This window comes from Rhinoraja longicauda, chromosome 8 (genome assembly GCF_053455715.1).
Source record: "Rhinoraja longicauda isolate Sanriku21f chromosome 8, sRhiLon1.1, whole genome shotgun sequence".
Lineage (NCBI taxonomy): Eukaryota > Metazoa > Chordata > Chondrichthyes > Rajiformes > Arhynchobatidae > Rhinoraja > Rhinoraja longicauda.
The window spans coordinates 72,697,424-72,725,346 of record NC_135960.1 but is presented as its reverse complement, the minus strand read 5'-3'; the positions used below and the strand labels follow the sequence as shown (position 1 = coordinate 72,725,346).

General features: G+C 45.2%; 1 protein-coding gene across 1 annotated transcript in view; it reads right to left on the bottom strand.

The window, feature by feature from the left end:
• Positions 1–27,923, bottom strand: part of dgkg (diacylglycerol kinase, gamma) — a 389,823-nt gene that overhangs the window by 258,018 nt on the left and 103,882 nt on the right. The window contains exons 7-11 of the mRNA XM_078404272.1: positions 26,768–26,885; positions 19,639–19,727; positions 16,595–16,711; positions 5,699–5,797; positions 1,264–1,377 (exon numbers count right to left, since the gene is read on the bottom strand). Of these exons, the coding sequence (XP_078260398.1) occupies positions 1,264–1,377; positions 5,699–5,797; positions 16,595–16,711; positions 19,639–19,727; positions 26,768–26,885 (537 nt within the window). The remainder of the gene's footprint in view (positions 1–1,263; positions 1,378–5,698; positions 5,798–16,594; positions 16,712–19,638; positions 19,728–26,767; positions 26,886–27,923) is intronic.

Below are 27,923 nucleotides of genomic sequence, written 5' to 3'. Positions count from 1 at the left end.
GAGGAAGGATATTCTTGCTATTGAGGGCGTGTAGCGTAGGTTTACTAGGTTAATTCCCGGGCTGGCGGGACTGTCGTATGTTGAAAGACTGTAGCGACTAGGCTTGTATACACTGGAATTTAGAAGGATGAGAGGGGATCTTATCGAAACGTATAAGATTATTAAGGGGTTGGACACGTTAGAGGCAGGAAACATGTTCCCAATGTTGGGAGAGTCCAGAACAAGGGGCCACAGTTTAATACAGGAATACAGAGCTTTATTTGTCATTCGGTACCAAGGTACCGAACGAAATTACATTGCAGTCATACACAAAAAAAACCCCCCAAAAAACAAAACACAAGACACATGACCCTAATACCGTGCGCTGCTAAGTCCCGCGGCCAAGCCGCGCCGGGCGATGGAAGGCCCCGCGGCCGAGCCGCACCGGGCACTGTTAAGTCCAGCGGCCGAGCCGCACTGGGCGATGTTAGGTCCCACGGCCGAGCCGCACCGGGCGATGGAAGGCCCCGCGGCCGAGCCGCACCAGCGATGTAAAGTCCCTCGGCCGAGCTGCGCCGGGCGATGGAAGGCCCCGCGGCCGAGCCGCGAGCCTGGCGCTGAACCGTCCCGCGGCCGAGCTGCACCAGCGGTGTAAAGTCCAGCGGCCGCACCGCACCGGGCGATGGAAGGCCCCGCGGGCGATGGAAGGCCCGCGGCCGAGCCGCGCCCCGCGCCGTGAGGAAGAGACCTAAAAAGGAAAGGTTTCCCCCACCACCCCCCACCCCCACACATACACAGCCAAAAAACAAAAACAAAAACCATCCCAACACCGACACACAACAAAAAAAAGGAAAAAAGACGAACAGACTGCCAGCGAGCCGCAGCCGTTAGGCGCCGCCACACGTGACACGGAAAAATAAGGGGTAGGCCATTTAGAACTGAGATGAGGAAAAACTTTTTCAGTCAGAGAGTTGTGAATCTGTGGAATTCTCTGCCTCAGAAGGCAGTGGAGGCCAATTCACTGGATGCATTCAAAAGAGAGCTAGATAGAGCTCTTGGGGCTAAAGGAATCAAGGGATATGGAGAAAAAGCAGGAACGGGTTACTGATTGTGGATGAACAGCCATGATCACAGTGAATGGCGGTGCTGGCTCGAAGGGCCGAATGGCCTCCTCCTGCACCTATTGTCCATTGATGGAAACATGAGGTTTCATTCATTGGTTTACAGTTAAAGTCAGTAAATGAGGTTTGTTGGGAGGTAGACGTTGTAGTCTTCCAAGCATACCTGGAGTCCTTGCCCATCCATTGTTGTTGTGTTACATTTGAAAGCCTGACTGTCGTCTAAACTTGTAGTTGTCGGTGAATTCGTTTCGGCCTTTTTCTGATTGGGTTGTCTATCCTTTAAAACAGAAAAGCAATCAATATAATTAAGTGAACCTGACACTGGCTTCTCTGCATGTGTAAGAGGGAACTGCAGACGCTCGTTTGCCCCGAAGTTGAACACAAAGTGCTGGAGTAACTCAGCGGGACAGGCAGCATCTCTGTAGAGAAGGAGTGGGTGATGTTTTGGGTTGTGACTCTTGCTCAGAGCCGGGTGACGTTTCGGGGTCGAGACCTTTTTTCAGACCAGAACGAAGGGTCTGAAGAAGGGTCTCAACCCGAAATGTCACCCATTCCTTCTCTCCAGAGATGCTGCCTGTCGCGCTGAGTTACTCCAGCATTTTGTGTCTACCACTGTTTTCTCCACATTTGGACATCAGCCCACCAATTTCTCAGTACAACAATAATTCCAGTGACTTATTTGCACTGGTATTACCTTTAAACTTTGTCCCTTTTGGAGATATATCTGGCAAAATAGTTTGGTTTTCACAAACACAACTTTCAAACCACCACATGAGTTTCTAAGCATTTAATGGAATTATGCATTTTGTGTTATGCTTTGACAAAATAAGTTATTGCATCTGTGACTAATTTTAAAATTGGACGGAGATTTAATGGAAGTGAAGGTTACAGATGGCGGCTCAGTGGCGCAGTGGTAGAGTTGCTGCCTTACAGCGAATGCAGCGCCGGAGACCCGGGTTCCATCCCGACTACGGGCGCCGTCTGTACGGAGTTTGTACGTTCTCCCCGTGACCTGCGTGGGTTCTCTCCGAGATCTTCGGTTTCCTCCCACACTCCAAAGACGTACAGGTTTGTATGTTAATTGGCTGGGTAAATGTAAAAATTGTCCCTCGTGGGTGTAGGATAGTGTTAATGTGCGGGGATCGCTGGTCGGCGCAGACCCGGTGGGCCAAAGGGCCTGCCTTCTCCCCAGATCCCTTGATTCCACTAGCTCTATCTAACTCTCTTTTAAATTCATCCAGTGTATTGGCCTCCACTACCTTCTGTGGCAGAGAATTCCACAAATTCACAACTCTGGGTGAAAAAGTTTTTTCTCACCTCAGTTTTAAATGGCCTCCCCTTTATTCTTAGACTGTGTGGCCCCTGGTTCTGGACTCCCCCAAATGCCTCTCATAATTTGATGTACTTCTATCAGGTCCCCCCACAACCTCCTCCTGCATTCAGAGGTGAACAATACAAATCTTTCCAACATTCCCCCTGTACTTTATGCACCCTAATCCACGCACCATTCTAGTAAATCTCCTCTGCATCACCTCCAAGGTCTCCACATTCTCCCTGTAACGGGGTGACTAGAATTGCATGCAATTTTCCAAATATGGCCCAACAAAAATCTTAGCAAGCTGCATCTGGCCTTCCTGCTTCTTATATTCAACTAGACCAAGTGGACCTGTTGGGCCCAAATCTCTCCTGCATTGGTGCAGCACCCTCTCCTCCCCCCTTCCCCCCTCCCTCCTCCCTCCCCCTCCCCTCCCCCTCCCCCTCCCCCTTCCTCTCCCCTTCCCCTCCCCCACTTCATCCCCCTCAACCACCCTTATCCTCCCTCCCTCCCCTCTCCCTCCCTCCCTCCCTCCCTTCCCTCCCTCCCTTCCCTCACTCCCTCCCTAGGAGATAGATTTAAACTTTAAAATGTGAATAACTTTAAGAATTTAACACCGATTTCAATGAAACTTCTTCCATTAGCACCAAAGGGACGACGTTGAGTAAGGTGGGCCTAAAATTGTCGTGCTATCGTGTACCACTTTGGCTGTAGTTCAGGAACAAACAAACAAACAAACAACAGTTTTAGTGTATAGATGGCATGACCAATTAAGTCAAGCACACCATATGGCCTTCTTTGGAAATCTATTTACAGATGCTCCTCGATTTACGATGGGGTTACACTCCGATAAACCCATCGTAAACCGAAAATATCGTGAGTCCAAAACGCATATCGCCAGCCCGGGAAAAGATCAAAATTCCAAGTATGGTTTCTACTGAATGTGTGTCGCTTTTGCACCATCGCAAAGTCGAAATATCGTACGTCAAAGCATCGTAAGTCGAGGAGCATCTGTACTTGTGTTGCAACATAGCGAATTTACCAACCAATCCGTCTATATTTAGGTCCGAGCCATTTAAATACATCACAGCAGTGGTCCCAGCACAGATCCCTGCACAACTCCGCAGGTCACAGACCTCCAGCCTGAATATTGTCCTCCCAACACAGCCTTCTGTCTTCTAACAGTGAGCCAGTTCTGAATCCGTACGACCAAGTCATAGTTAGTCCCAAGCATCTTAATCTACTGGATCAGCCTACCAGAGAGGTTTTTATTAAAAGCCTTAGCAAAGTCCATGTAGTCTCCAGCCACATTTCTACCTCATCAATCTACGCTGATTTACATCTGTTAATTCTATCACCAGCACAGCTTTGGAATTAGGGAGATAACCAGAAACCCTCAAGGATGGCTACATGCCCATGGCAAGCTCTACTCCTTCAAATATTCTCAACCTACTGATTTTCTCCAATTGACCTTTCTTTATTCACCCTTAACTAACCATAACCTTCTGATATAATGATTGCTGTTTCCTCTCTGGCACTGGTCCACTTGGCCTGGCTCAGTCCCAGCAGTAGTCTTGCAACGCAGCGTTCTCACTGGGACAGGCACAGGACTCTCAGGGCATCGGGCAGCATCTGTCGAGGCGAAGGGTGACTGATGTTTGAGATCATTCAGCTGGAAAGAGTGCGGAGAAGATTCATGAGGATGCCGTGAACCTGAGCTATGGGGAACGGTTGGACAGGCTAGGACTTTATTCCTTAGAGTGCAGGAGACTGAGGGGTGATCTTATGGAGGTGTATAAAGTCATGAGGAAAATTGACAGGCTGGATGCACAATTTTTTACCCAGGGTAAACTCCAGTTTATGTGTTTATCTATGTCCTCTGATTCTTGATTTCAAGGATCAGAGGACATAGATAGACACAAAAACTGGAGTAACTCAGCAGAACAGGCAGCATCTCTGGAGAGAAGGAATGGATGACTCTTTGGGTTGAGACCCTAGAGAAGGGTCTTGACCCGAAACGACACCCATTCCTTCTCTCCAGAGATGCTGCCTGTCCCAATAGATGATAGACAATAGACAATACGTGCAGGAGGAGGCCATTCGGCCCTTCGAGCCAGCACCACCATTCAATGTGATCATGGTTGATCATTCTCAATCAGTACCCTGTTCCTGCTTTCTCCCCATACCCCCCATAGACTCCGTTATCCTTAAGAGCTCTATCTAGCTCTCTCTTGAATGCTTGAGTCACTCCACCTTTTTGGGTCTATCTTCGGTTTAAACCAGCATCAGCAGTTCCTTCCTGCACATTGGAGCTCATTGGTTTAAAATGAAAGGGGCAAGATTTTATAGAAACCAGAGGAACAACGTTTTCACTCATATGGAAAAGTATGTGGAATGAGTTCCCAGAGGAGGTGGTTAAGGCAGGTACTATAACAGCATTGAAAAGATATATTTGGACAGATACGTGGATAGGAAAGGTTTAGAGGAATATGGGCCAAACACAGGCAAATGGGACTCGTTTATATGGGACATCTTGGCTGGCAAGAATGTGTTAGGGGCCACAGATCCTTTTTCCATGCTGTGTGATTCTATGACTCTATGAGACCTGAATCATGATTCATAGCTTTGAACTTCCCTTTACCTCCATTGTTGCTGCTTGAAGTATTTCCTTGTTCCAGCAAATTTGTTTTGTACCAGCAACTACTATTTTAGTTCAGTTTAGTTTAGAGATACAGTGCGGAAACAGGCTCTTCGGCCCACCGGGTCCACGCCGACCAGCGATCCCCGCACATTAACACTATCCTACACCCACTAGGGACAACTTTTACATTTGCCAAGCCAATTAACCTACAAACCTGTACGTCTTTGGAGTGTGGGAGGAAACCGAAGATCTAGGAGAAAACCCACGCAGGACACGGGGAGAATGTACAAACTCCGTACAGACAGCACCCGTAGTCGGGATCGAACCCGGGTCTCCGGCGCTGCATTCGCTGTAAGGCAGCAACTCTACCGCTGCGCCATCGTGACCGCCATTTTGTTGAAGACAGACACAAAAAGCTGGAGTAACTCAGTGGGTCAGACAGCAACTCTGGTGAAAAGGAATAGGTGACAGTTTGGGTCAAGACCCTTCTTCAGACTGGAAGTCTGAAACGTCACCCATTGCTTTTCTCCAGAAATGCTGTCTGACCCATTGAGTTACTCCAGCAATTTGTGTCTATCTTCGGTTCAAACCAGCATCTGCAGTTCCTTCCTAAACATTTTGTCTCCCTTGTTGAATACTTACCAGAACTACAGGACATATGTAGGAGGGAAGTAAGATGTGGTCTTTTAGTTGGCCACCATCACATTCAGGCTTGAAATGCGAGGCACATTTATTGTGCAGCTGCAGCAGAAATAAAACATAAACAATGAATTACCGAAGGTAGACATATTAACAGCTAAAGATACGCACAATGATGAGTAGAAACATAGAAAATAGGTGCAGGAGGAGGCCATTCGGCACCACCATTCAATATTATCATTGCTAATCATCCAAAATCAGTACCCCATTCCTGCTTTCTCCCCATATCCCTTCAGTCCTAAGAGCTAAATCTAACTATCTCTTGAAAACATCCAGAGAATTGGCCTCCACTGCCTTCTGTGGCAGAGAATTCCACAGACTCACAACTCACAGTTAAAAAGTTTTTCCTCATCTTAGTCCTAAATGGTCTACCCCTTATTCTTATACTGTGACCCCCTGGTTCTGGACTCCCCCAACATGGGGAACATTTTTCCTGTATCTAGCCTGTCCAATCCCTTAAGAATGTAATATGTTTCTATAAGATCCCCTCTCATCTTCTAAAATGATACAGTGTGATAAAGCAAATGCATAATCTAATCCAACTCAGTGAAGACAAGAATCAAACTTCAAGGATAACATATTGAAGTGTCATGATTAAAGTGAATATGTTTATTGAAAATATTTTAACCACAGAGAAAAAGTCCAAATGTTCCAACTGCTTGGTGTGCACATGGCTGACATCTGGGAGAAAGCTGTCTCCACTGCAGTATAAATTATCATCAACAAATTAAATGTGTTTGATAAATTAGAACATAAAACCACAAGTAACTAAAATAATTAAAAAGTAAACCTGCCTATTTTTGATGAACCATTAAATTTGAAGGGCCTTTTCATGGTACATACCAACAGGGAACTTTGACATATCTAATTGCAATCATTAAGACAGCACAGATGTATTTGTGGATTTTCAAAAAGTACTTGAAATGAATGAATGAATGATGAATGAATAAGTTTATTGGCCAAGGATGTACACATACAAGGAATATGCCTTGGTGCTCCGCTCGCAAGTAACAACACGACATACAGTAAACAAATACGAATAAAGCATAAAACATTAAGAATGCAACATTATAGTTTAAACTCGCTGGAATTTAGAAGATTGAGGGGGGATCTTATAGAAACTTACAACATTCTTAAGGGGTTGGACAGGCTAGATGCAGGAAGATTGTTCCCGATGTTGGGGAAGTCCAGAACAAGGGGTCACAGTTTAAGGATAAGGGGGAAGTCTTTTAGGACCAAGATGAGAAAGTTTTTTTTCACGCAGAGTGGTGAATCTGTGGAATTCTCTGCCACAGAAGGTAGTTGAGGCCAGTTCATTGGCTATATTTAAGAGGGAGTTAGATGTGGCCCTTGTGGCTAAAGGGATCAGGGGGTATGGAGAGAAGGCAGGTACGGGATACTGAGTTGGATGATCAGCTATGATCATATTGAATGGCGGTGCAGGCTCGAAGGGCCGAATGGCCTATTCCTGCACCTATTTTCGATGTTTCTATGTAAACGTGTGAGTGAAATAAACCCGAGCAAAAAGAGACTACAGACTTTTGGTTATTGAGTAGAGCTACTACTCGTGGAAAAAAAGCTGTTTTTATGTGTGGCAGTGCAGCTTCGAGCGTTGCAAACAACATTAAGATCCGTGGTAATACAAAAATCGGCAGGACATAATAAAAAATGATAGAGATATAGAAAACTTAGAAGTAGCAAATGCCAGGAGATGCTTAAACTTTGGCATTTTATGAAAATATATGTTGGATTCATTGGTCTATTTCCATATAGACCAGCAGATTATGGTGACACAATACAGGTGACCCTTAGGGTTTAGGGGAGGGGGGGCGGGGGGGGGGGGGGGGGGGAGAAATGGTCAGGTGGTGATTTTCGTAACGGTGGGCCACAACATTGCATGTGCACAAAGAAATACGAGCTGCAAATAAAATAAAAATTGACGCATAGATTCTGTGAGAACCGATTTTTATTCTGTATCTCAGATTTGTTTGGTAGTGATTTGTAAATTCTGCAAGGGTGCAAATTTCCGTTTCATGAAATGCTGCAATGCGGAGATCGCCTGTTGCAACATTTGCAGAGCACAAACACACATTGCGGAAACACACATCGTTAGTCGTTTCACAAAGTCACATTGGGCTTGCAGATCTGAGACATGATTGGAAATGTAACCCGTTTGACAAAAGGGGAAGCATTTTTGCAACACAAATTAGGGGAAGGACATAACATTTGCATAGAAACTATAAAAGGCAAAGAGGCACCAACACTTCAAATGAATAAATTGTTAAATATGAGGGGGTAAGTTTAAGGTCTATAAACATTGCAACCAGGAATACAAACAGTGCAACTATACAAATAGATAAAGAGATTATTTGTAGAATTAGGTATTGTGAAACCTACATAATAAAATAGTGCATCAACGTTTGGATACTTGGGTAGGAAGAACACATGAACCAGCAGATCGAGTGGACATTCAGCCTTGAGTTTGCTCATTGGATGAACCATGAATGAACTGAATACTGGAACATACACAACTATTTTGCCTGATCCTCACGTCCTTCATCTACCCTTCCCTCTCTGTTGCATTGACCAAAAAGCTGTCTGTATCATAAGGTCATAAGTGATAGGTGCCAAATTAGGCCATTCGGCCCATCATGTCTACTCCGCCATTCAATCATGGCTGATCTATCTCTCCCTCCTAACCCCATTCTCCTGCCTTCTCCCCATAACCCCTGACACCCACACTATCAGCCTTGATCGTACTTTATGGAGATCTTAGATGGAGAATTCCATAAATTCTCCATTCTCTGAGATTGATATATATATAGAATGTTGCCTGGGTTTCAGCACTTAAGCTACAATTGTCTATTGTCTATTGTCTTTATTCTTTGGAGCGTAGAAGGTTGAGGGGGGACTTGATAGAGGTTTTTAAAATTTTAAGAGGGACGGACAGAGGTGACGTGGGTAGGCTTTTCCCTTTGAGAGTGGGGAAGATTCCAACAAGGGGACATAGCTTCAGAATTGAGGGACAAAAGTTTAGGGGTAACATGAGGGGTAACTTCTTTACTCAGAGGGTGGTGGCTGTATGGAATGGGCTTCCGGTGGAAGTGGTGGAGGCAGGCTCGATTTTATTATTTAAGAGTAAATTGGATAGGTATATGGATAGGAGGGGATTGGAGGGTTATGGTCTGAGTGCAGGTAGATGAGACTAGGTCAGGGAGAATGGTCGGCGTGGACTGGTAGGGCCGAACGGGCCTGTTTCCGTGCTGTAGTTGTTATATGGTTATATGGTTATTGAGAAATCCCTCCACATGTCTTTCTGAAGTGCAGTAGCCCTGTAATCTGAACCTATGCACCCCCCACCCCCCCCCTCTACTGGATTCCTTCACGTGAGGAAGCATTCTTTCACCACCTATTTTGTCCAGTCCCTCAGAAGTTTATTCCAATAAGATCCAGTTTCATTCTCCTGACCTGCTAACCTGCTAACTCATTTTTTTTACAAAATAACCCTTCCATTCAAGGAACACAAGCTCTTTGACAGGATGGGGATGATTCTTCCTAAGATAGTACAGTACCAGGAAAGTCGTTTTTAGCATTGAGACCAGAAATCATGGCCATTTTCTTTTAACTGAGTGACTTAAGGTAATTATCGAATTTCACAAAGCAGAAACATAGAAAATAGGTGCAGAAGTAGGCCATTCGGCCCTTCGAGCCAGCACCGCCATTCAATATGATCATGGCTGATCATCCAGAATCCTGCTTTTTCCCCATATCCCTTGATTCCGTTAGCCCTAAGAGCCAAATCCAACTCTCTCTAAAAAACATCCAGTGATTTGGCCTCCACTGCCTTCTGTGGCAGAGAATTCCACAGGTTCGGCACGGTGGCGCAGCAGTAGAGTTGCTGCCTTACAGCGAATGCAGCGCCGGAGACTCAGGTTCGATCCTGACTACGGGCGCTGTCTGTACGGAGTTTGTACGTTCTCCCCGTGACCTGCGTGGTTTTTCTCCGAGATATTTTAATTTTATTTTATTATTTCAGATACAGCGCGGAAACAGGCCTTTTCGGCCCACCAAGTTCGCACCGCCCAGCGATCCCCGCACATTAACACTATCCTACACACACTAGGGACAATTTTTTTACATTTTACCCAGTCAATTAACCTACATACCTGTACGTCTTTGGAGATCTTCAGTTTCCTCCCACACTCCAAAGACGTACAGGTATGTAGGTTAATTGGCTTGGTAAATGTAAAAATTGTCCCTAGTGGGTATAGGATAGTGTTAATGTGCGGGGATCGCTGGTCGGCGCGGACTCGGTGGGCCGAAGGGCCTGTTTCCGCGCTGTATTTCTAAATCTAATTCTATTCACAACTCTCTGGGTGAAAATGTTTCTCCTCATCTCAGTCCTAAATGGCCTACCCCTTATTCTTAAACTTTGACCTAAATGACATTAGAAACACCATTCAGGCAATATGTCATTTATTCCTTGTGGGAAAAAAAATCTTTTATCTGCAGATGTGTAGGAAGGAACTGCAGATGCTGGTTTAAACCAAAATAGACACAAAAATGCCGGAATCCTTTGGACATAGTCTCTTCCACAGAAATCAATGGAGAATTCTCCATGCCATGTCAAGCCTGATGTGGTTAGTTCCAGTTGACAACCCAGCACTCTTATAGACACAAAGTGCTGGAGTAACTCAGCGGGTCAGGCAGCATCCCTGGAGAGAAGGAATGGGTGACGTTTCGGGTTGAGACCCTTCTTCAGACTTTTTTATCTGCAGTTTATTGTTTGGTTGTGAACATTGGGCATGATTAAAACCATGCTGAGAAAACAGATGGCAAAATAGCATATCCTTTGAGCTAATCCTCTTTTAGATCAAATCGTGGAATAATATCATTTACCAAGAGTTGAGGAACAGCTAAAATATCATAGTGGTCCTAATTTATTTTTCCCAAGATGGTGAATCCTCAGTGTGATTTAAATATTTGGAAGAGATATGTGTGGATTTACTTTTAAATGGGCTTTGAGTGGGCGTGATTGTTCCATATGTTGGCCAATGACACAACAAAGGTTTATTGTATTTGTTACAGATGCCCATTGCCACAATATACAGCTTGTTCAGAATGTGTCGCTGGCTGTCAATGACAAGACTGCACCAACTTCTGATAAATAGTCACTCAAGGGGGTTCAGGCATGGTGATCCTACCATGGAAATGAGAAGAAATTACAGTAGGTGCATCCTTCAAAGAGACGAACCCAACAACACAAATGGGGAAAACACTCTCGACCTACTCAATTTAATGCCTTGCAGATTGCTTTTCCATGAACCTCCCTTGGCACAAACAGCAGAATCTTCAATCGAATGGCTAGGCAGCTCGGTCTGCAGATGTTTAACCCTCTCCCACTCAGCTGCTCAAAACACCCACTCAACATTTCCTCAAGCATTCTTCTGGAGTCAAAGGGCTTTTTTTCCAATTTAATACTCGTCTGAGCTTTATTTACTTCCCTTTCTCTTCTCTCTAAATCTCCTCATGGCAAGAGGGAACCTCCTTTAAAGAAGGGACTTAAAGGGCGGTCACGGTGGTGCAGCGGTAGAGTTGCCGCCTTACAGCGAATGCAGCGCCGGAGACCCGGGTTCCATCCCGACTACGGGCGCCGTCTGTACGGAGTTTGTACGTTCTCCCCGTGACCTGCGTGGGTTTTCTCCGAGATCTTCGGTTTCCTCCCACATTAATGACTTAGACGAAGGGATTAAAAGTACCATTAGCAAATTTGCAGATGATACTAAGCTGGGGGGTAGTGTGAATTGTGAGGAAGATGCAATAAGGCTGCAGGGTGACTTGGACAGGTTGTGTGAGTGGGCGGATACATGGCAGATGCAGTTTAATGTAGATAAGTGTGAGGTTATTCACTTTGGAAGTAAGAATAGAAAGGCAGATTATTATCTGAATGGTGTCAAGTTAGGAGGAGGGGGAGTTCAACGAGATCTGGGTGTCCTAGTGCATCAGTCAATGAAAGGAAGCATGCAGGTACAGCAGGCAGTGAAGAAAGCCAATGGAATGTTGGCCTTCGTAACAAGAGGAGTTGAGTATAGGAGCAAAGAGGTCCTTCTACAGTTGTACCGGGCCCTGGTGAGACCGCACCTGGAGTACTGTGTGCAGTTTTGGTCTCCAAATTTGAGGAAGGATATTCTTGCTATGGAGGGCGTGCAGCGTAGGTTCACTAGGTTGATTCCCGGAATGGCGGGACTGTCGTATGTTGAAAGGCTGGAGCGATTGGGCTTATATACACTGGAATTTAGAAGGATGAGGGGGGATCTTATTGAAACATATAAGATAATTAGGGGATTGGACACATTAGAGGCAGGAAACATGTTCCCAATGTTGGGGGAGTCCAGAACAAGGGGCCACGGTTTAAGAATAAGGGGTAGGCCATTTAGAACGGAGATGAGGAAGAACTTTTTCAGTCAGAGAGTGGTGAAGGTGTGGAATTCTCTGCCTCAGAAGGCAGTGGAGGCCAGTTCGTTGGATGCTTTCAAGAGAGAGCTGGATAGAGCTCTTAAGGATAGCGGAGTGAGGGGGTATGGGGAAAAGGCAGGAACGGGGTACTGATGGAGAGTGATCAGCCATGATCGCATTGAATGGCGGTGCTGGCTCGAAGGGCTGAATGGCCTACTCCTGCACCTATTGTCTATTGTCTATTGTCTATTGTCTATTGTCCAAAGACGTACAGGTTTGTAGGTTAATTGGCTTGGTAAATGTAAAAATTGTCACTAGTGGGTGCAGGATAGTGTTAATGTGTGGGGATCGCTGGTCGGCGCGGACCCGGTGGGCTGAAAGGGCCTGTTTCCGCGCTGTATCTCTAAACTAAACTAAACTAAACTACGCTAAAGGACCTTCCACATAGCTTTTGAAAATGATCCCACTGATCTAGCTTAGAAGGGTACAGAAGAGTGAATTAATTATCCACATTTCCTTCTCTTTCTCTCCTCAGATTCTACCATTCGTCTACATAGGAGGGGCAATTGACAGCAGGCATAGAACGCACACCTCCAGATTCAGGGACAGTTTCCTCCCAGCTGTTATCAGGCAGCTGAATCATCCTACCACAACCAGAGAGCACTGCTGAACTACTATCTACCTCTTTGGTGACCTTCAGACTATCCGTGATCAGACTTTACCTTGCACTAAACGTTATTCCCTTATCATGTATCTGTACACTGTAAATGGCTCGATTGTAATCATGTATTGTCTTTCTGCTGACCCATTAGCTCGCAAGAAAGGCTTATTCTTAATTGATTACTGTGTGTACATGTTGTTATTTGCGAGCGGAGCACCAAGGCACATTAATATAATAATAATAATAATATATTCCTTTATTCGTCCCACACCGGGGAAATTTACAGTGTTACAGCAGCAACGTGGATAGCAAGAGATCAAGAGTATTCATTGTATGTGTACATACTTGGCCAATAAACATTCATTATTCATTCATTATTATTCATTATTTCACTGTACCTCACGGTACATGTGACAATAAACTAATCTGAACAGACGTTGGGCTTTTCTATGTCAAGGATAGTTATTTTGTCCTGAATTGAAATCCCCAGATGCTGTGATGGGAATCAAATCTATAGCTTTAGTACAAGAGTGCAGCTTCTGCCTCTCACCCTGTCAATTAACATGTGGGGCCAATGTAATGTAAGAGGTGTCATTCCTTCTCTCCATTCCATTCCTCTCCAGAGTTGCAGCCTGTCCCGCTGAGTTACTCCAGCATTTTGTGTCTATAGGCCTGATCTCGTCCTCTGGTCCAACTCCCTTGGGAGGATGCTGTGCACAAAGCCTTCGAAAGATAGAATCTGCGATATACAGAGCTTATAGCGGAGGCAGAACAGCGGGGCTGGAGAGCAAAGGTCTGCTCGGTAGAAGTTGGATGTCGAGGATTCATGGCAACATCAACTGTAAGACTGATGAAGGACCTGGGGATCAGCGGACAAGCCCTACGCCAGGCTATCAAGGAAACATCACGGGTGGCAGAGCGGAGTAGCCAGTGGCTCTGGCTGAAGAGGAAAGACCCCATCTGGTCTCCCAAATAAGCCGGCTAGGCAGATGCAGAGGGGGGTGGTTCTGGGACGCCAGAACCCACCGCTGAGCCTACTGGAGACGTCGTGGGCCCAGTCAGCGAAACGTCGATGAAAGTAGGTGCCCACTTGATAACCCCAATGACGTGTCTGCCCAGCCTTTCTCAACATCGGAGGAGCATAGGTGAGTGCATAAGCCTCCCATCACCACCGGGAGCAAGTTAAGAGGTGGCACTTTGGATTTTAACATCACGTCCTGTGTGTTTGAAAACATGTGGTCATTGCTGGATTAGTATGATTGCCATGCCGTCTCTCCAAGGGCAGTTATATAACAAGACTGTGCTCCAAGTATTTTGTCAAGAAAATGACTAAATTGGACATCGGTTTCCCTACTCTGTCCTTCCCCATTACTCTACTTCAATGCATTGAAGTTGGCGGGAGGATTCATTTCTCTTCTAAGGGGAAGGTGCCTGGGATTTTTGAGTTGATTGCAGACGTTCCCCTTGGCCAATCTGGACCCAGCAGGATTGGGGTGTAGGTGTTGATAGGAGTGAGCTTCTTCCACATTGGATATAGATGGAGGTTTGTGAAAAGTTGACGTAGCCCCTGGGAGTTGCTGATTTGCCACGGTGGTATATTCCTGGCAGTAACAGCCATCCCATGTCCCATGTCTTTGTTTGCCCCTCCAGAAGATGTGCCACCTGCCTTGTTCATGAAGCTGTCCATTTCCTGCTCATCATTGTTTCAATCTGCTCAGCGCTGTCGAAGGCAGAGCCCCCAGATCCCTGGGCTAAGAAAGACCAGTGACACTGAGGACTGTTGCTGTGGGCACACCCTACAAGTGCCCATGGAACCAAGGAGGAGGATTCCACAGACGGTTTCATTCAATGAGGGATGGAGGCTGAGAAACAGTTATCGTGTGGCATTGACATAGTGAGAACATGATTCAGTGCCGAGGAGGCCCAGATGACTGGAGGGCAAGTTCTGCTGAATGCATATTAACACATAGGCCGGCACGGTGGCGCAGCGGCTGTGTTGCTGCCTTACAGCGAATGCAGCGCCGGAGACCCGGGTTCCATCCCCACTATCGCTGCCGTCTGTACGGAGTTTGTACGTTCTCCCCGTGACCTGCGTGGGTTTTCTCCAAGATCTTCGGTTTCCTCCCACACTCCAAAGACGTGCAGGTTTATAGGTTAATTGGCTTGGTAAATGTAAAAATTGTCCCTAGTGGGTGTAGGATAGTGTTAGTGCGCGGGGATCGCTGGTCGGCGCGGACCCGCTGGGCCGAAAGACCCCCTGACTCCGCTATCCTTAAGAGTTCTATCTAACTCTCTCTTGAAAGCATCCAGAGAATCGGCCTCCACTGTCTTCTGAGGCAGAGAATTCCAGAGATTTTACCTTTGGACTCCACAAGAAGTTCTGTGGCAGATGGCGCCAACAAAAAAATAATATGTTTAATTAGTATTTTGAAAGTTTCTATTTCTGATATTTAATCTAATTAAAAGTCCAGAAAACAACCCAGAAACAGGAATTTAAACAGGAGATTTGTCATGAGATGCACCTTTCATCTGTCATGAATTACACTGGCAGCGTAATACATTTGGGTGAAACAGTTGACCTTGGAAATACTGTGCTAGATTGACCAATAATTGACAATTGCAGATTCATGAGTTCCCTCTGCAGCTTCTAGCAGTTTCATGCAACACAGGAGATCTTATATCATGCACATGTGCAAGGACTGATCCCATTTTGCAATTTATTTTCACCAGGGGAAGATTCCAGTCGGGATAATTTGAGAATGAAGAAATGTTCATGCTTTCCTTCTTTTAAGACTCACATCCTTCCCTTACTACCTATTTGAAAAAAATACCCGTAGGAAAGAGCTATTGCAACTTATTGCTAGAAAGAACTGCATCTGAAGAAACACAGTAGAACTGCCTTGAGAATAGTAGGTAACTGAGATCTATTGGTGGTCACGGTAGAGTTGCTGCCTTCCAGCGCTTGCAGCGCCAGAGACCAGGGTTCAATCCCGACTATGGGCGCTGTTTGTACGTTCTCCCCATGATCTGCGTGGGTTTTCTCCGAGATCTTCGGTTTCCTCCCACACTCCAAAGACGTGCAGGTTTGTAGGTTGATTGTTTTGGTGTAACTGCAAAACTGTCCCTAATGTGTGTGGGGTAGTGTTAATATTCGGTGCTGACTCGGTGGGCCGAAGGGCCTGTTTCCGCGCTGTATCTTTAAACTAAACCAAACTAAACTATTCACCAAAAATTCATTTCTAGCAGCAAATGAAAATCTGTGCATTCAAATATAGCTCTAACGTACATACCATCTTGCATTAAATGACAGAAACGTGCGCAGCAGACCGTACTGTCTTACATTAAATGAGAGAAAATTGGGCAGCAGGATTTTATTTTCCACATCTTGAAAGATGTGACCTCAACCTAATAAAAAATTAATCTAGTTTGCTCCTCTTATATACTGTAGGTTTTACAGAAATGTACTTCTTTCTGTTATTTTTACACAAAATGCTGAAAACAAATTGATCAATGAAAATGACAAAGAATAGATATTTCGTCATTCATCACCATTCTCGCTCGAGATCACATTTTCAAGAATGTGCCTCCCTTTTAGAGCTGGACTCAAAACGGTGAGAAACTAGACTGCCCTCTACTGCTCAGGGGATAAGGCTGTGTTTTTACAACAAAACGCATCCCGTTTAATATTTGAAGAAATGGACGTTGTTTTGTGTAGTACTTACAGTAATCTGGCACCAAATACAATGGAGACCGGTGAGACCCTGGTAACATTTAATGCTTTTGTGGCATTTATCACATTTGGTTGGTGAGTTTCCTTCCACCCAAACATGCTGCATAACCTGGATAGGAAGGGAAAGAAACATAAAAATAGCTCCAAATATTTCACAACATCAGTTAAGCAGTTGAAATCAGACACGCTGAGAATATGTAATAATATCTGAGGTAATTTCAATCCAAATTAACTCAACTGACATGAGCAAGGGCAATATTTTCAGAATGTCAATGTTCAAAAATAATCTGCAAAAATACCATCTTCCCAAAAGTCATCCATTATGTTTATGTTTGGGTTTCCCCTCAGATCCACTATTAAATCTTTTCCCCTTCACCTTGAACCTATGTCCTCTGGTCCTCGATTCCCCTACTCTGGGCAAGAGACTCTGTGCATCTACCCGATCTATTCCTCTCCCGATTTTATACACCTCTATAAGATCATGAGGCCTTGAAAACACACACTCGTTTTCAGCAGTCGGCACGAATTGGAGAGAGGCTGTAAAGCCAAAGTCATAATTCGGCCTCTTGAGCAAGGTTGAGGTTGATGGCAGTGTTACATCGGGCTGGAGCAATACATACCTGTAAGAACCTCAGACAGCTTAGACCTGTTAGAAGTTCAGAAAGCTTAGACCCTTAAGCCTGCTCCGCCATGCAGTACTTCAGCTCCACTTCCCCGTGCTAACTTCATTTTCTTCAATTCCTGTACCTATCAAAATCAATCCATCTTCCTGGAATAGCTTCAGGAACTCAGCAACTGAGCCTCCAAAGATTCACTTTGGAGATTTTTCCTGTCATCTCGGTTTTGGATGGTGGATCCCTTTATCGTGACTCTGACCTCTGATCCTAGACACTCCACCTGTCCAGCCCATTATGGATCTTGTATGTTTCAATGAGAACTCCTCTTTTCTTCTGAATTCGTGAGCATAGACCAGACCACTTAACAATAGACAATAGGTGCAGGAGTAGGCCATTCGGCCCTTCGTGCCAGCACCGCCATTTAATGTGATCATGGCTGATCATTCTCAATCAGTACCCTGTTCCTGCCTTCTCCCCATACCCCCTGACTCCACTATCCTTAAGAGCTCTCTCTTGAAAGCATTCAGAGAATTGGCCTCCACTGCCTTCTGCGGCAGAGAATTCCACAGATTTACAACTCTCTGACTGAAAAAGTTTTTCCTCACCTCCGTTCTAAATGGCCTACCCCTTATTCTTAAACTGTGGCCCCTGGTTCTGGACTCCCCCAACATTGGGAACATGTTTCCTGCCTCTAACGTGTCCAACCCCTTAATAATCCTATATGTTTCGATAAGATCCCCTCTCATCCTTCTAAATTCCAGTGTATACAAGCCTAGTCGCACCAGTCTTTCAACATATGACAGTCCCGCCTTTCCTGGAATTAACCTAGTAAACCTACGCTGCACGCCCTCTCCTTGCACAACAATCCCGCCACTAGGAATTAATATGGTGAATAAATCTTATTATTTTCTACGTGACCTACTAACAGTACCTTAACTACTGTTGCCACCTACTTTAAAACCCTGGGACAAGATGCCATTGTCTGCAGATGCCGAGAAGTGTGTTCAGCTCTGGCTGGACAATTTATAATCTTGTGATGTGGACTCGATAAGAAGACCTTGCACCAAACGTTATAGAAACATAGAAAATAGGTGCAGGAGTAGGCCATTCGGCCCTTCGAGCCTGCACCGCCATTCAATATGATCATGGCTGATCATCCAACTCAGTATCCTGTACCTGCCTTCTCTCCATACCCCCTGATCCCTTTAGCCACAAGGGCCACATCTAACTCCCTCTTAAATATAGCCAATGAACTGGCCTCAACTACCTTCTGTGGCAGAGAATTCCACAGATTTACCACTCTCTGTGTGAAAAAAAAGTTCTCATCTCGGTCCTAAAAGACTTCCCTCTTATCCTTAAACTGTGACCCCTTGTTCTGGACTTCCCCAACATCGGGAACAATCTTCCTGCATCTAGCCTGTCCAACCCCTTAAGAATTTTGTAAGTTTCTATAAGATCCCCCCTCAATCTTCTAAATTCCAGCGAGTACAAGCTGAGTCTATCCAGTCTTTCTTCATATGAAAGTCCTGCCATCCCAGGAATCAATCTGGTGAACCTTCTCTGTACTCCCTCTATGGCAAGAATGTCTTTCCTCAGATTAGACCAAAAATGTACGCAATACTCCAGGTGTGGTCTCACCAATGCCCTGTACAACTGCAGCAGAACCTCCCTGCTCCTATAATTCCCTTATAATATCGATTGTAATCATGTAATATCTTTCCACTGAAAAGATAGCATGCAACAAAAGCTTTTCACTATACCTCGGTACACGTGACAATACACTAAACTAAACATTCATTACAAAGTAGTCGCATTAAATATCTCTCGACTAAGCAGCATGACTACATCTGTGTACCAGAAAGTTGCAAATAAATACTTTCATAGATTGGTGAAAGAGTAGCAGATGAGAAGTCTAGGATATTATATTTTGAGATTTGTGTTGGAAAGTTTGTTTGAGGTTTTTTACTTAAAGCAGTGTGAACTTGTGTTTCAGGTAACACTTTGAACAAGGCTTCACTGCAGTGCTGAAAACCTTTTCAGGTTTCAAGAGTCAAGAGTGCTTTATTGCCATATGTCTCAGACAGAACAATGAAACAACATTAAGACACAAGTAGGGGAAAAAAACCCTGCAGATGCTGGTTTAAATCGAAGGTAGACACAAAATGCTGGAGTAACTCAGCGGGTTAGGCAGCATCATGGGAGAGAAGGAATGGGTGACGTTTCGGGTCGAGACACTACTTCAGGTCCCGCCCCCTCCCCTGACATCAGTCTGAAGAAGGGTCTCGACCCGAAACGTCACCCATTCCTTCTCTCCCGAGATGCTGCCTGACCCGCTGAGTTACTCCAGCATTTTGTGCCTACCTAACATGAAGATACAAGTTCTGCAGGTATTATGGATGCACAGGAAAAAGGTACTTACATTTGTATTTCTCTTGGATTTAACATAGGTGCTTATACATGAAGCAATATCTTTGGAGACACATCGTTCATGGACTGTGTATTTGCAAACTGAAAACAAAATGAAGGAAGGTCAACCATTTTCGACACGATACGATAGAACGTTATTTACCCCAGGAGGGAAATTGATCTGCCAACAGTCATAAAACACAAAATACATGAAACATGAAATTAAAGTGGTGGGTGGAAAGGATTGGGGATTTGCAAAGATTGGGGAGAGGGGAGGGGAGGGGGAGGGGGGGAGTCAGTCTACCCCCCGACAGAAGGGGGAGGAGTTGTACAGTTTGATAGCCACAGGGAAGAAGGATCTCCTGTGGCGTTCGTTCTGTGCTGCATCTTGGTGGGACCAGTCTGTTGCTGAAGGTGCTCCTCAGGTTGACCAGTGTGTCATGAAGGGGGTGAGCTGTATTGTCCAGGATACTCCGCAGTTTGAGGAGCATCCTCCCCTCCAAGACCACCTCCCATGAATCCAACTCCACCCCCAGGACAGAGCCAGCCTTTCAGATGAGTTTGTTGATCCTATTGGCATCCACGGACTGCCCCAGCACACGGCTTTTCTTGTTCTTTATGCACTTCTCTTAATATAGGATTATAGTCTACTATAGTTAATATGAATCTACTTAATTTAGTTAATCTGGAATTGTGTATCCGGCACCATTGTTTAATTTGCATTTTTGGAAACTCAGCTTGTTTTGAGCAAATTTATTTTTCATTAAGATACTGCATCCACTGGTGTATATTCGAGGTGTATAAAATCACGAGAGGAATAGATCAGGTAAATGCACTGAGTGGGTCTCTTGCCCAAAGCAGGGGAATCGGGGACCAGAGGGCATTGGTTTAAGGTGAAGGGGAAAAGATTTAATAGGAATCTGAGGGGTAACTTTTTTACACAAAAGGGTGGTGGGTGTATGGAACAAGCTGCCAGAGGAGAAATCTTCTGGAGACCGTTCCCTCCGTAACTCCCTGGTCCACTCGTCCCTTCCTACCCAAACCACCCCATCCCCGGGCACTTTCCCCTGCAACCGCAGGAGATGCAACACCTGTCCCTTTACCTCCCCCCTCAACTCCATCCAAGGACCCAAACAGTCTTTCCAGGTGAGACAGAGGTTCACCTGCACCTCCTCCAACCTCATCTATTGTATCCGCTGCTCTAGATGTCAACTTATTTACATCGGCGAAACCAAACGCAGGCTCGACGATCGTTTCTCTCAACACCTTCGCTCAGTCCGCCTTAACCAACCTGATCTCCCGGTGGCTGAGCACTTCACCTCCCCCTCCCACTCCCAGTCTGACCTTTCTGTCCTGGGCCTCCTCCAGTGCCATAGTGAGGCCCACCGGAAATTGGAGGAACAGCACCTCATATTTCGCTTGGGCAGCTTGCAGCCCAGCGGTATGAACATTGACTTCTCTAACTTTAGATAGTTCCTCTGTTCCTCTCTTCCCCTCCCCCTTCCCAGATCTCCCTCTATCTTCCTGTCTCCACCTATATCCTTCCTTTGTCCCGCCCCCCTGACATCAGTCTGAAGAAGGGTCTTGACCCAAAACGTCACCCATTCCTTCTCTCCCGAGATGCTGCCTGACCTGCTGAGTTACTCCAGCATTATGTGGAATAAAAAGCTGCCAGAGGAGGTAGTTGAGGTTGGGACTATCCTAACATTTACGAAAGAGTTAGACAGGTACATGGATAGGACAGGTTTGGAGGGATATGGGCCAAACGCGGGCAGGTGGGACTAGTGTGGCTGGGACACGTTGGCAGGTGTGGGAAAGTTGGGCCGAAGGACCTGTTTCCACACTGTATCACTCTATGACTCCACAGCGCCAATCCAAACAAGCAGTTGTTCAATGACAGGTTTACAGATGTAAACCTGTTTAAAGATGTAAACTGTGGAGTGCCAAGGACAATGACCTAGTCACACCTAGCATTTGTTAAAACCCCTCCCATTAATGGCTGGGTATTGCCTTCTTAACTTCAAATCCCCTTTCATAGATTCCTTCTATCTGTAGTTTGGAGTTGTTTTTACACTCTAGATCCATGGGGTACATTGTTCCAGCTCGCTCATGTAAGTGGACCTCTTGAATTCTAAGAACCAAAGGTAGACACAAAATGCTGGAGTAACTCAATAGACAATAGACAATAGGTGCAGGAGGAGGCCATTCGGCCCTTCGAGCCAGCACCGCCATTCAATGTGATCATGGCTGATCATTCTCAATCAGTACCCCGTTCCTGCCTTCTCCCCATACCCCCTGACTCCGCTGTCCTTAAGAGCTCTATCTAGCTCTCTCTTGAATGCATTCAGAGAATTGTCCTCCACTGCCTTCTGAGGCAGAGAATTCCACAGATTCACAACTCTCTGACTGAAAAAGTTTTTCCTCAGCGGGACAGGCAGCATCTCTGGAGAGAAGGAATGGATGACGTTCCGGGTCGAGTGCCTTCTTCAGGCTGAGAGTCAAAGGAGACGGAGACACAAGATATGGAAGGGTAAGGTGTAAAAACGAGAGATCAAAGGGGACGAGGATCAAGGTAAACGTAGAATAGATCATCGTTACCCAGGGGAAGATGACAACAAAGCATTCAGAGAAAATATAATCAGGAGGACAGTCAGACTGGTCGTAGAACTAGGGTGGGAGAGGGATGGAGAGAGAGGGGAAGCAAGGCAGGTGTTAGAGAAGTCAATATTCATACCGCTGTGTTGAAAGCCATAACCAAACGTACATTTATCTGTCCATACATCTCTTCAAATTTAGTTAAATAACTTTTCAACATTGAACAAGCTCCCTCATCAAGCTACCCATCTGGCTGTGAAAAATAAGTTTGCCAGACCATGGTCCTCTGCATAAAAATATAGATAGTTTAGATTGGTTTAGTGATACAGCGCGGAAACAGGCCCTTGCGGCCCACCGGGTCCGTGCCGCCCAGCGATCCCCACACACTAACACTAGCCTACACCCACTAGGGACAATTTTGACATTTACCGAGCCAATTAACCTACAAACCTGTACGTCTTAGGAGTGTGGGAGGAAACCGAAGACCTCGGAGAAAACCCACGCAGGTCACGGGGAGAACGTACAAACTCCGTACAGACAGCACCCGTAGTTGGGATGGAACCCGGGTCTCCGGCGCTGTATTCGCTGTAAGGCAGCAACTCTACCGCTGCACCACCGTGACCACTCGAAACACGACGACTTATTTTTATCTATGTACCCGCAACACAAGATCACTGATTTCCCTAGTAACTCGACAAGCTCATACTGATTTTTATCTTGATGCAAAGTGCAATTACAAATATATTTTGAAATACCCCAAGCAAACAAAGATAGACTCAACAAGGTGGAGCAACTCAGTGGGTCACACAGCATCTCTGGAGAGAAGGAACGGGTAATGTTTTGGATTGAGACCCTTCTTCAGAGTGAGAGTCAGGGAGATGCCGAAATATGGAAGGGTCTCGACCCGAAACATCACCCATTCTTTTTCTCCAGAGATGCTGAGTTACTCCAGCGTTTTGTGTCTCTCTTCGATTTAAACCAGCATCTGCGGTTCCTTCCTTTACATTAAAAATAGTTTTACACTCAACTCGCGTAAGTTAGCACTTTACTGTGTAAGTTATCAACAAGCAGCATCTGTCTGCATCAATATGGCTTCTAAAGACAAATGTGCTGTTACCAGTCCCACAAACTACTTGCTTTAAATGTCTGTGTAAGAAAATAACTGCAGATGCTGGTACAGAATCGAAGGTATTTATTTCACAAAATGCTGGTGTAACTCAACAGGTCAGGCAGCATCTCAGGAGAGAAGGAATGGGTGACGTTTCGGGTCGAGAAGTCTGAAGAAGGGTCTCGACCCGAAACATTACCCATTCCTTCTCTCCCGAGATGCTGCCTGACCTGCTGACTTACTCCAGCATTTTGTGAAATAAATGCTTTAAATGTCTGATCTATTTATCTTTCACGAACAACTTATATGACGTATTTCCCTTCCAAGAACCAGTTCCATCCATCTCACTGTTGCATGTTTAATGTGACTTGCAACAATTCTAAAGATAATAAAGTCATGCGTAAATAGCACTTCTTAAAATAAAATTACAATGATATATTTGTAAGAGCTTTGCTAAAATATTAATATTAAGCTCTTGAGATAAATTCAGAGCAGATAGTAGGTTGGCAAGTGTATTTTAGGTTGGCTGTCTGAAAAAATTGTGTTCTCTCTGCAATAAAAAATATTTGAAATAAGAGATAGGCTCATGGAGAGGGGGGGTCCATCAGAGAGTGAGGAGATCCACTGAGAACAAAGGGGGGACCCAGCGTGGGGGGGCTGCAATGGCAGGCTGTAGATAGGACTGTTCGGTGAACTTTGATAACTGTCAGAGCCACAATGTGGTGACACTTGTGTACTACCTAGGTGAGGAGTGCTACATGATTTTAGTTTAGAGATACAGTGTGGAATCAGGCCCTTCGGCCCACCGGGTCCGCACCGACCAGCGGTCCCGGCACATTAACACTACACCCACTAGGGACAATGTATACATTTACCAAGTCAATTAACTTTCAACCTGTAACCTATTAACCTGTACGTCTTTGGAGTGTGGGAGATTTTTTAGATTTAGATTTAGAGATACAGCGCGGAAACAGGCCCTTCGGCCCAGCGAGTCCGCGCCGCTCAGCGATCCCCGCACATTAACACTATCCTACACACACTAGGGACAATTTTTACATTTACCCAGTCAATTAACCTACATACCAGTACGTCTTTTGGAGTGTGGGAGGAAACCGAAGATCTTGGAGAAATCCCACGCAGGTCACGGGGAAAACGTACAAACTCCGTACAGACAGCACCCGTAGTCGGGATGGAACCCGGGTCTCCGGCGCTGCATTCGCTGTAAGGCAGCAACTCTACCGCTGCACCACCGTGACCACCCATTTTACCAGGTTGTATGCAAAGCATTGCATTTCACTGCCCACAGACACTGTACATGTACATGTGAAAATAAAATATCATTGAATCTTTGAATTTTGCAGCTATGTACTGCAGCATCTGCACTGGACCTGTTACCTAACATTTCAAGTGTTCAGGGCATACGGGGAGAGAAATGCCATGATCATTTAAGCTGATTATTTTATTAGGTACTGGACCTGGCCCTCACCAGGAGCTAAGCTCATCAGGAAAGCCTTTGCGCTGGGAACAAACCTTTAGAAAATCTCTAAATTTCCTTACAAGGGAAAATAATACTTGAAATGAAATTATGAGATCATTAAAATCGCACCACATTTTTACCGAATCATATCAATAAATAACATAAGAACTAAATGTTTTCAAAAAATCAGAGCATGCATCCATTAGGTGCTCTCACAGCTGGAGATCAATGTCTCTGTCATCCGTCCACATTGGGGACATTTGGATACCCTTCTAAACGGAACAGGATTTATTTTTAAAACTTATCCACATGGAAATGATCGCATCACGCTACCAAAGTCTCCAATTTTAGACTCACTTTCAGACATATTTTTAAGCAGGGATGGACAGATTCTTGATTAGTTACGGGTGTCATTGTATATGGGACGAAGGCAGGAGAATGAGGTGAGGAGAGATAGATCAGCCATGATTGAATGGCGGAGTAGACTTGACGGGCTGGATGGACTAATTCTGCTCCTATCATTTATGAGCTCCTGTACATCGGCGAGACTAAGCGCAGGCTTGGCGATCGTTTCGCGGAACACCTCCCTTCAGTTTGCCTTGGCCTACGTGAACTCCCGGTTGCTAAACACTTTAACTCCCCCTCCCATTCCCACACTGACCTCGCTGCCCTGGGCCTCCTCCATTGTTAGAGTGAGGCCCAGCATTAATTGGAAGAACAGCACCTCATATTTCGCTTGGGCAGCTTACACCCCAGCGGTATGAATAAAATTTCTCTAACTTCAAGTAACCTTTGCTTTTCCTCTCTCTCCATCCCTCCCCACCCGAGTTCTACTAGTTTCACTGTCCTCCTGATTAATTTTACTGTTTGTCTGCCTCGTTGTCACCTTCCCCTCAACTAACAATGAACCATTCTACATTTCCTTGATCGTCATCTTTGATCTGTCGTTTTCACACCTTACCCTTCCATATGTCTAGTCTACCTCTCCCCTGACTCTCAGTCTGAAGAAGGGTTTCACCCATTCCTTCTCTCCAGAGATGCTGTGTGTCCCACTGAGGTTACCCCAGCGTCTATCTTCTAATGTGAAGGCTCTGGTTTGATTTTACAAAATGCAACACCTCCCACTTATCTGAATTAGCCTCCATTATCCATTCCTCGGCCCATTTCCCAGCTGGCCTAGATCCCATTATCCATTCCTCGGCCCATTTCCCAGCTGGCCTAGATCCCATTATAATTTTTGTTAACCATCTTGGCTATGTTCGATACCACCTGTTTTGGTGACATCTGCAAACTTACTAATGAGGCCTTGTACATTCTCATCCAAATCGTCGAGAGAGATGGCAAACAGGAAAGGGCCCAGCACCAATCTCTGAGGGGCACCCCAGTTGCCGGACTCCAGTCCGAAGTCACCGGCATCCGGTCCATGGAAATGCAGGGAGGAAGGACATGGATCATGTCCAGCCAGAGGAAATTAATTTAACTTGGCATCAAGCTCGATGCAGGAAAAATGTTCTCAATGTTGGGGGAGTCCAGAACCAGGGGCCACACAGTCTAAGAATAAAGGGGAGGCCATTTAAAACTGAGGTGAGAAAAAAACTTTTTCACCCAGAGAGTTGTGAATTTGTGGAATTCTCTGCCACAGAGGGCAGTGGAGGCCAATTCACTGGATGAATTTAAGATAGAGTTTGATAGAGCTCTAGGGGCTAGTGGAATCAAGGGATATAGGGAGAAGGCAGGCACGGGTTACTGATTGTGGATGATCAGCCATGATCACAATGAATGGCGGTGCTGGCTGGAAGGACCAAATGGCCTCCTCCTGCACCTGTTTTCTATGTTTTCTATCTGTGTTTCCAAGTCTGGTGTGGACATTGTGAGCCGAGGGACCTGTTCCTCTGTTGTACTGTTCTATGTTCTAAATCACAGACTCCTTATAATTGTGTATGCTGCGATATATTCACTTACATGAACAGCAGAGGCCTTGTTTTCTAACACCCAGTAGAATAGTCAAGCAGAAGTTGCAGTAGGCAGGCTTGTTAAAGTGTTTTAATCGCCACGCATGTTGGCCATCATCTTTCACATTCTGCAGTTCGTAAAAAAAAACAAAAAACAAAGTTAACAGCGTCAAATGAAGCATACTTCATTGAAATGACCAGTTCTCTGGTCTCTTTTTTGCTCTGGTTTATTTTCACCCACATGTTTAGACCGTAATGGTGTATCCTTATTGTTTTGATGTGTTTATGCTTGATTCTTAATTGTTAACTGTATGTTAGTGTTGTCATTTGTGAGCGGAGCACTAAGGCACATTCCTTGTATATGCACATACTTGGCCAATAAACTCATTGATTCATTCATTTAGTTAACCATCAGAATATTAAATATTCATCAAACAGTAAAACAGTAAAACATAAACGCCTTAGGAACCAAACCCCAAATTTCCAACTGTTACTCATTCCAAATTTTCGTCACTCATTGAATTTCCTCATTACCGCTGGTTCATTTACCATAAATAGTCACAAAATGCTGGAGTAACTTAGCGGGACAGGCAGCATCTCTGGAGTGAAGGAATGGGTGACATTTCGGGTCGAGACCCTTCTTCAGACATTAAATCTTCATTGCCTGCCGATCTTTCAAACACGGGAAAACAACGTCTCAGTATTTCCTCCATCTGAACCATGACCGGTTAGCACACAACAACAGCTTTTCACGTGACAATAAGTTAAAGTGAACTAAACTGATTTGAAGTGTTGACAAAATCACTTCTTTGCCTCCTCTTCTCCACACAGAACACAGTCCCAGGTTTTCTAGTCAGATGTCACCAAAACTGGTGGTTTTCTAGTCCACACACCTGATCACGATTCTTGAGCATAGACCAGACCACTTAACAATAGACAATAGACAATAGGTGCAGGAGGAGGCCATTCGGCCCATCGAGCCAGCACCGCCATTCAATGTGATCATGGCTGATCATTCTCAATCAGTACCACGTTCCTGCCTTCTCCCCATACCCCTGGACTCCGCTATCTTTAAGAGCTCTATCTTGAATGCATTCAGAGAATTGGCCTCAACTGCCTTCTGAGGCAGAGAATTCCACAGATTCACAACTCTCTGACTGAAAAAG